The 9,415-nt window shown below is 40.4% G+C and overlaps 1 protein-coding gene across 1 annotated transcript in view; it reads right to left on the reverse strand.

Moving 5' to 3' along the window:
- Window positions 1-4,558, reverse strand: part of LOC129062319 (sodium/potassium-transporting ATPase subunit alpha-4) — a 42,296-nt gene extending 37,738 nt beyond the window's left edge. Inside the window, exon 1 of the mRNA XM_054563226.1 lies at window positions 4,520-4,558. Coding sequence (XP_054419201.1) covers window positions 4,520-4,558 — 39 coding nt within the window. The remainder of the gene's footprint in view (window positions 1-4,519) is intronic.
- Window positions 4,559-9,415: the final 4,857 nt, after the last annotated feature.

Below are 9,415 nucleotides of genomic sequence, written 5' to 3' on the forward strand. Positions count from 1 at the left end.
CAAAATAATCTCCATATCCATCCATCCTGTACCAAAAGGCAAGAGTTCATTTTTTTTCCTGCTGTGTAGTATTCCATTATGTGAATGTATCACAACATTTTTATTCACTCATGTACTGACAGGCACTTGGGTTGTTCGCAGATCTTGGCTATTGTAAATAATGCTGCTATGAACATAGAGGTGCACATATTCTTTCAAATTGGTGTTCCAGGATTCTTAGGATATATTCCCAGAATAGGGATCTCTGGGTCAAAATGCAGTTCTATTCCATAAAACAGTCAGTTGGAATGCCTGGGAATCTCTCCCATTGGCCAAAGTGGTGACACAGAGAGGTTCTTACACTGAGCACATGAAAAGCTAGCCAGATAATTGGATAGAAAAAAGCCTCACCCACTCTAGCAGCAGATTGGGGTGGGACCAGGGGAAGACAGGCACATGCACCATGGAAGTCAAAATGATGCATTAGGAAGTGCTGATCAAAGAGGCCTGTCAGTCTAGTTTGGGGAAAGAAGGGAGGTAGACCCACATGAAGCATGCAAAAGTTTGGGAAGTGAATTGGTCATTTTGAGAAGGCATCTGGTCCACCTCACACACAAGCTAATATAATCCCAGGGGAACACAGAGATGCTCTTGCTTGTGACCTGTGTGGTGCACTTGCCTATTCTCTACATGGGCCACGTGGCCTTAGCAGCCTCATGGCCCATGGCTTCCAGAAGAAATCTTCTTGCCCACCTGGTGATGCACTTTCTGGTGCATTTGCACTCTCTCTCTCTTAGGAGTATGTAACGTGGTGGCCCTAGCAGCTGCATGGCCTATGGCCATGCGGGCTCCACATGCAGGCTCCAAGGGGAACCTGAAAGGAACAGCAGCTGGGAACAAGCTAAGCTACCTGGATGGGGACCAAGATCACTTAGCAGCTGCCGGCAAATTCCAAAGCACTGTACTTTTAAATGGGGATGGAACTCTGGACACTGGCTTTTGTCTTGGTCTCACTGAGAATGGTTGGACTTTCTCCATGGCAGGAAGAGGAGATGGACTTTGAGACAGGAGTCTGACATTCTCTCAGATCGCATAGTGCCTGAATAAAGCCTCTTTTTTTTTTTTCACCAGCATCTGCCTCACAAGTTTGACAACAGGTAGCTGAACCTCTGTTTTTGTTCAGTTACAGTTCCATTTTTAATTTTTTGAAGAAACTCCATACTGCTTTCCACAGTGGCTGCACTAGTCTACATTCCCACAGATGGAGCACTAGGGTTCCCTCTTCTCCACGTCCTTACCAGCACTTGCTTGCTGATTTATTGATGGTATTGCTTGGGTTTTGAATCAGTTCTGAGTCTGAATCCTGGCTCCTTTGTTTACCAGTTATGTGGCTTTGGGCAAGTTACTTAACCTCTGTGTGCCTCTCTTTCTTGATCTGAGAGGGGGACACCATCTATCTCTTAAGATGACAAAAGCAAGGATTTAACTGAGTTGTTCTTTGTACAGTGTCTGAATGTACTCAATAAGAAGCTTGAATTAAATATTATTAGTTTTATTTGTAGCTTAATGTGTGGCTCTTTTCAGTGAGAGTAAAAATATGCTTTTTTATGTGATAACATTGTATTTTCTCATTTTAATATGCCATGTTTATCTCTTCTGTTCACCTTCTTTGGCCTTTAGGTAAATAGTATGATTGTATTAATTTCATACATGTTTTGTAAATTATACTCTCCCTTTTTCCAGGAGGATCTGAAACAGACATATGTATTTCTATCATTTATACATTTTTTCAGTGATATATCTCACACCTATTCTCTCTTTCTATTGTTTAATATTTATTTAATTACATTTTGGTTTGGCATGCATTTAATATATTGGTGCTGATGCGATCCTTCATCAGCATTCAGAAATAGAAATGTTCCTTTCCCAGTTGAAAAATAATAGTCTGTTTCTTTAATAGAACAGATTTTTCTTCTCTATTAAAAATGTACAAAATAAAAACTGTAAGTTTCACTTTCTCTCTCTCTGAACATAGATTCCTTACCACTGACATTATTGCAGTTGATATTGTGCTCTATGGACATTCAATCTTTTTTCTATGTTTATACGAATAGATATTATAAGGGAGATTAATTTTATTTTATTTTTAAAGTACATTTTGTTTATTATGCTATTACAGTTATCCTAATTTTCTTTCCCCTTTGGCCCCCTCCACCAGGTACCCGCCTTTGCTTCAGCACTCCCCCCCTCAGTTCGTGTCCATGGGTCGTACATGTAAATTCCTTGGCATCTCCATTTCCTATACTATTCATAAGCTCCTCCTGTCTATTTTGCACCTACCAATTTTGCTTCTTAATCCCTGTACCTTTTCTCCCATTTCCCCATTCCCCATCCCTGCCGATAACCTACCATATGATCTCCATGTCTATGATGATTCTGTTCCTGTTCTAGTTGTTTGATTAGTTTGTTTTTGTTTTTTGTGTTTTAGATTCAGTTGTTGATAGTTGAGTTTGTTATCATTTTACTGTTCATGGTTTTGATTTTTTTCCCCCTAAATAAGCCCCTTTAACATTTCATATAATAAGGGCTTGGTGATCATGAACTCCTTTAGCTTTACCTTGGCTAGGAAGACTTTATCTGACCTTCCATTCTAAATGATAGCTTTGCTGGATAAAATAATCTTGGTTGTAGGTACTTGTTTTTCATGACTTTGAATAATTCTTGCCAGTCTCTTCTTACCTGCAAAGCTTCTTTTGAGAAATTGGCTGACAGTCTTATGGGAAGTCCTTTGTAGGTAACTCTCATCTTTTGCTGCTTTTAAGATCCTCTCTTTATCTTAAACCTTTGGCATTTTAATTATCATGTGTCTTGGTGTGTCCTCTTTGAGTCCAACTTGTCTGGGATTCTCTGTGCTTCCTGGACTTGTATGCCTGTTTTGTTAACCAAATTAGAAAAATTTTCTTTCATTATTTTTTCCAATAATTTTTTATTTCTCCTCTAGCATCCCTATGATTTGGATGTGGGCATGTTTGGAGATGTCCCAGAATCTTCTTATTCTCCCCCTTGTTTTCTTAAATTCTTGTTTTTTCATTCTGTACTGGTTGACTGTTTATTTCTTCCTTATGATCTAAATCAGTGATTTGAACCCTGGCTTCCTTCCTTTCAAGGCTTTTTCCCCTGTAGATTTCTCTTTATTTCACTTAGTGTAACCTTCATTTCTTCCCTTATGGGTTTGCCATATTCGATGAGTTCTCTGAGCACCCTTTTCACCAGTGTTTTGAACTCTGCATCTGATAGGTTGGCTATCTAAGTTCTGCTTAGTTCTTTTTCTGGAGTTTTGATCTATTCTTTCATTTGGGCCATATTTCTTTGTCTCCTCAATCCAGCAGTCTCCTTGTGTTTGTTTCTATGCATTAGGTAGAGCTGCTTTGACTCTCTGTCTTGGCATACCTGTAACGTTGTGAGGGGTGGAGCTTTAGGTATTTGCCATAGTGGGACAACCTGCTTCACTCCCTCATGGTGCTGTATGTGGGGGAGAGATCAGAGAAAGAACAAAGCTACTTGTTTGGCATTAGCCCCATTTCCAGTCACTTCACCCACTTCCTTTAAGCAACTGATGCCCTTCTAGCTGTTGCTCTGGTGGATTTTCCCAGGGTGGGTGGGTTTGCATACATTCTAGGACTGTGAGGGTCCTTTAAATGGACTCTCCTGATAAATCAGCAGTTTCTTCTGCCACCCCAACCTCCACTGGTGTTTACAGCCAGAAGTTATGAGGCATTATTTTCCCAGCACTGGAACCCTGGGCTGCGTGGTCTGGCCTGGGGCTGGGATGGTTCGCTCCCCAGGTGTCCCTCCTGGTTTTTATCTGTCACATGTGAATGTGGGACTGCCCATTCCTCTGGCCACCACGACTGCCTGACTGCCACTGCTGCAACACTGCCACACCATATCCTCTCTGCCCCATCTCCACCCCTCCTTCCCATGTGGATGAATATTTCTTCTTTAATACCTTAGTTGTTCGACTTCCATGCAGTTCAATTTTCTGGCAGTTCTGGTTGTTTTTGTTTTGAGGTTTGTTGTGATCCTTATGGTTATGCGATGACATGAAGTGTGTCTACCTATGTCCCCATCTTGGCCAGAAGTCTAGAAGATTCATTAAACATTTTTTTATTATTGATTTTAGAGAGAAGGTGGGTGGCTGGAGGGGAGAGAGAGAGAGAGAGATATGTCTACTTGTTGTTCCACTTATTTATGCAATCAGTGGTTGATTCTTGTATATGCCCTGACCAGAGACCAAAGCCACAACCTAGGTGTATTCAGGTCAATGCTCTAACCAATTGAATTGCATTTCCAGGGCAAAGGAGATATATTCTTAATTTTTATAGACTCATTCAACACTCCCTTTATTTTTCTCAACTCTCCCTTTATTTATCAATCTTCATGGCTGTGTCACTCTTTGTTAAGTGGCTGTAAGGTATTTCATATTCTGTATTGACCATGGTCTATTCAATCATTCCCATGACTTATGGATTTACAGAATATTTTCCATGTTTTTTTTTTTTTTTTTTTTTTTTACCATTAAAAACATTAGTGCACTTCCAGGCAAGATGGTGGCATAGGTAAACTCAGTACTCACTTCCTCTCACAACCATATCAAAATGCCAACTAAAATACTGAAAGACCATTCTAAACCACCTGAAATATGGCTGAATGGATGTCTTACAACAAGGGAGTTAAAGACAAAGACATGCTAAGACTGGTGGAAGGGGCAGAGATGCTGAACAGGCTGGTTGTCCACCCACATGTCAAAGAAAAAACTGGGAGGGATACTTTGGCTCCAGAGGTCCCCCCTGAGGAGCAAGAGGTCCCAGCCCAACCCCATTCCCCACCCCATCACAGGGTTCCAGTGACAGAAAAAGAAGTCCCCATAACTTGTGGCTGTAAAAACCAGAAGAGATTGAGGTTGAGGGAGAATGAGGGCCTGCACATGGACTTACTCAGTCTCACTCCCTCTGAGCTCCAGCACTAGGACAGCAGTTTGAAAAGCACCAGAGACACATGTGGAGGACCTGAATTGTCTAGCATCAAGGCAGAAAGCTGGAGAACAGCTTTCTTCCAGACAGAAATGCTGGCTGAGGCCATTGTTCCTTTGGTGAGCCCTCCCTCCACAGTTCCAGCAGGTAAGAGCCATAGCTGAGATTCCATCAACCTGGTTCACACTGCTTTCCTCACCCTGGTGATTCCTTGAGGCCCTACCCCACCCAACTTTTAGGCTCACCCACACTGTTTCCAATGGCTTTTCCATGCAATTGGCATATCTTGACTTATACTTCATGTTTTCCTAAAATTTCTCAAACAAGCTGCATCTGGCCTCAGTATGCCCCATGCCTCTCTTGATAAGTGATCCCTGGCCCAGCACTATTGGCCAGCAGCCTTGGTTCACAGCTTCTCCTCTTCTGGGTGCTACCAAGCCCAACACAATTATCAGACATCTGCAGACCATTCTGTAACTCATGTCTGGTGCCCATGGGCAGAACACAGGTGGTGGCTGCCCTTGGCCGGCACCTCTCAGGAGGCTGTGGAGCCAGTCTACCTAGGGGACAGCTTTAGACCACATTAAAGCATTACCACCCACTGAATCCGCAGCAAGATTCTCAAGAGGAAGACTCTTTGGCACCCAAGCCCTGCTGAAGTAAGTCCTGTTCTGTGGGGTAGGTCCCTGCACAGATGATCTTTCATAGTGGTTGGAGGTCAGTGGTCAGTGGAGTGGTTGCAGCCAGTCCTTGCAGCTGATCAGCCAGGTGGTAAATCCCTGCCATTGATGTGTCAACAGCAATCAAGTTTCAACTGCAAGAGGAGGGTGTAAGTAGCCCACATGGCAGTGTACTTCGAGTGACCAGCTTGGGCTATTGGGGAGGCTGTGCCCAATGGGGGACCCTACAGAACACCTACTTCCTTAGGCCACTCTATCAAGCCTGGGAGACGTTGCAGCTATGTGTAATATCTAGAAACAAATGCAGGGAGGCTGCCAAAATTAGGAGACAAAAATACATGTTCCGAATGAAAGAAGAGAATGAAACTCTAGAAAAAGGACTAAACAAAACGGAGACAAGCAATCTACTAGATTCAGATGTCAAAACACTGGTTATAAGGATGTTCAATGAACTTTGAGAACCTCAACAGCATAAAAAAAGACCAGCCAGAAATGAAGGATACACTAACTGAAATAAAGAATAATTTATAGCAAATCAACAATAGAGTAAGGCCCTGACCTTGTGACTCAGTTGGTTAGAACATTGTCCCAATATGCCAAGATTGTTGGTTTGATCAGTGCACATGCAAGAATCAACCAATGACTGCATAAATAAGTGGAACATCAAAAAAAAAATAATAAGTGGAACATCAAATCCATGTTAAGGAGGCAAAGACGAAACCAAACTAAACTAAACACCTAATTGGACAGCAAAAAATAAAATAAAATAAAAAATGAGGACAGTGTAAGAAGCCTCTGATACAACTTCAAGCATACCAACATACACAACATGGGGGTGATGGAAGAAAAAGAGAGAGAAAAAGAAATTGAAAACCTATGTGAAAAAATAATGACAGAAATCTTCCCTAATTTGGTGAAGGAAATAGGCATACAAGTTCAGGAAGTGCAGAGAGTCCCAGAGAAGATGAATTCAAACAGGCCCACGCCAAGACACATTATAATTAAAATGCAAAATGTTAAAGATGAAAAAGAGAATCTTAAAAGCAGCAGGAGAAAAGCAGTTAGTTACCTACAAGGGAGCTCCCATAAGACTGTCAGCTGATTTCTCAACAGACACTTTGTAGGCCAGAAGGGATTGACAACAAGTATTTAAAGTCATGAAAAGCAAGAACCTACAACCAAGATTATTCTACCCAGCAAAACTATCATATAGGATTGACGATAAAGAGCTTCCCAGACAAAAAAATCTAAAGGAGTTCATCACCTCCAAACCAGTAATATATGGAATATTAAAGGGCCTTCAAGAAGAGGAGGAAGAAGAAGAAGGAGGAAGAGGAGGAGGAGGAGGAGAAGGAGGAGAAGGAGGAGGAGAAAGAAAAAGAAGAAAGAGGAGGAGGAGGAGAAGGAGGAGAAGGAGAAGAAGAAGGAAGAAGAGGGAGGAGGAGGTGGTGAAGGAGAAAAAACAAGGGGAAGAAATATAAATATGAACAATAAAATGGCAATAAATATATATCTATCAACAATTTAAAAACAAAGTAAATGAACAAGCAGAACAGAAACAGACTCATAGAGACTCACAGAGACTCATACAGAGAACAATTTGACAATCGCTAGATGGGAGGGGAGTTGGGGGATGGGTGAAAAAGATGAAGGAATTAAGAAATACAAACTGGTTTTCACAGAAGATTACCGTGAATGATAGTGATCTTTTACATTTTTATTATTATAATTGGTGAAATTTGGTATCATATAGTTTTAATGTGCATTTATTTATTTATAACATTTTTCTAATATCAGTTTTCTGGATGTAATTTCTACTTTTGTGAATTGTTGTTCTTATTATTTGCCCAATTTTTCATTGTTTTCTTTTGCTTAATGGTTTGTAGGAACCCCTTGGAATATACATTACAAATATACATTACAAATATTTTCTTCTAGTTGTCATGTTTAATGTAGACCATAAAAACCTTAAGAGCAACGTCATAATTAATGTTAAAATTGCCAAGTTCATCAGTGTATTATCTATGTGACAACACTCAGCCCAGTCTTACACATATGGGGTCCCCCAAAGCAATTTTATTTACATATAATATTTTGAAATTATTTTGGGACACCCCATTCATTTCCACAGATCTTAGCTCAAAAGTCTACTTCTTCAGAGAGGCCGTCTCTGATTGCCAAATCCAATATAGCCTTTCTGAAATGCAGCCATCAATCCATTACTTCACTTGTGGTTTTCACTGCACTTATTTTATTTCATATTTTTATTTTTAAGTATATTTTATTGATAACGTTATTATGGTTGTTCCAATTTCCCCCCTTGGGCTCCTTTGCCTGGTATTTCCCTTTCCCTCCAGCAACAACCACCCCATCCCAGTAGTTCATGTCCACGAGTCGTGCATATAAGTTCCTTGGCTTCTCCACATCCTATACTATTCTTAACATCCCCCTGTCTATTTTGTTCCTACCACCTATGCTGCTTAATCCCTGCACCTTTCCCCCTATTTTCCCCTTCTGCTTCCCAGCTGATAACCCTCCAAATGATCTCCAAATCTGTGATTTTGTTCCTGTCCTGGTCATTTGCTTAGTTTTTTAAAATTCAGATGTTCACAGTTGTGAATTTGTTGCCTTTTTAATGTCATGGTTTTGATTTTTTTTTTCTTAAATAAGACCCTTTACATTTCATATCATAATGGTTTGGTGATGATGAACTCCTTTAGCTTTACCTTGTCTGGGAAGCACTTTATCTGCCCTACCATTCCAAATGATGACTTAGCTGGAGAGAGTAATCTAAGTTGCAGGTCCTTGTTTTTTTTAAAAAAATAGTTTATTAATTTTTAGAGAGAGGGGAAAGGAGGGAGAAAGAGAGAGAGAGACAGAGAGAGAGAGAGAGAGAGAGAGAAATATGATGTACTAGAGAAACAGTGATCGGTTGCCTCTCTCATGCCCCCAGCTTGGGACCTGGCCTGCAACCCAGGCATGTGCCGTGACTGGGAAATGAACCCTCAACCTTTCAGTCTACAGGCTGGTGCTCAATCCACTGAATCACACCAGTCAGGGCTGTAGGTCCTTGCTTTTCATCACTTTGAATAATTCTTGCCAGTCTCTTCTTGCCTGCAAAGTTTCTTTTGAGAAATTGGCTGATAGTCTTATGGGAACTCTTGTGTATGTTAACTCTCTTCTTTTCTCTTGCTGCTTTTAAGATCCTCTCTTTATATTTAACCTTTGGCATTTTAATTATGATGTGTTTTGGTGTGGTCTTCTTTGGGTCCAATTTGTTTTGGATTTTCTGTGCTTCTTGGACTTTTATGTTTATTTCCTTCACCAAATTAGGGAATTTTTCTTTCATTATTTTTTCAAATTAAGTTTTCAATTTCTTGCTCTTCCTCTTTTCCTTCTGGCACCCGTATGATTCGAATTTTGTTATGTTTTGAGATGTCCCAGAGGCTTCTTATACTATCCTTGTTGTTTTGAATTCTTGTTTCTTCCTTCTTTAACTATTGACTGTTTATTTCTTTCTTATGTTCCAAATCATTGATTTGAATCCCGGCTTCTTGCCTTTCATTGTTGGTTCCCTGTAGATTTTTCTTTATTTCATTGAGAGTAAACTTCATTTCTTCCTTTATATTGTTGTCATACTCATTGAGTCTTTGAGCATCCTGATGACCAGTGTTTTGAACTTTGCATCTGATAGGTTGGCCATCTCCATTTCATTTAGTTCTT

Source organism: Pteronotus mesoamericanus, unplaced genomic scaffold (assembly GCF_021234165.1).
Source record: "Pteronotus mesoamericanus isolate MK-2021 breed Mesoamerican mustached bat unplaced genomic scaffold, CSHL_Meso_final scaffold_705, whole genome shotgun sequence".
In the NCBI taxonomy this organism is placed as follows: domain Eukaryota; kingdom Metazoa; phylum Chordata; class Mammalia; order Chiroptera; family Mormoopidae; genus Pteronotus; species Pteronotus mesoamericanus.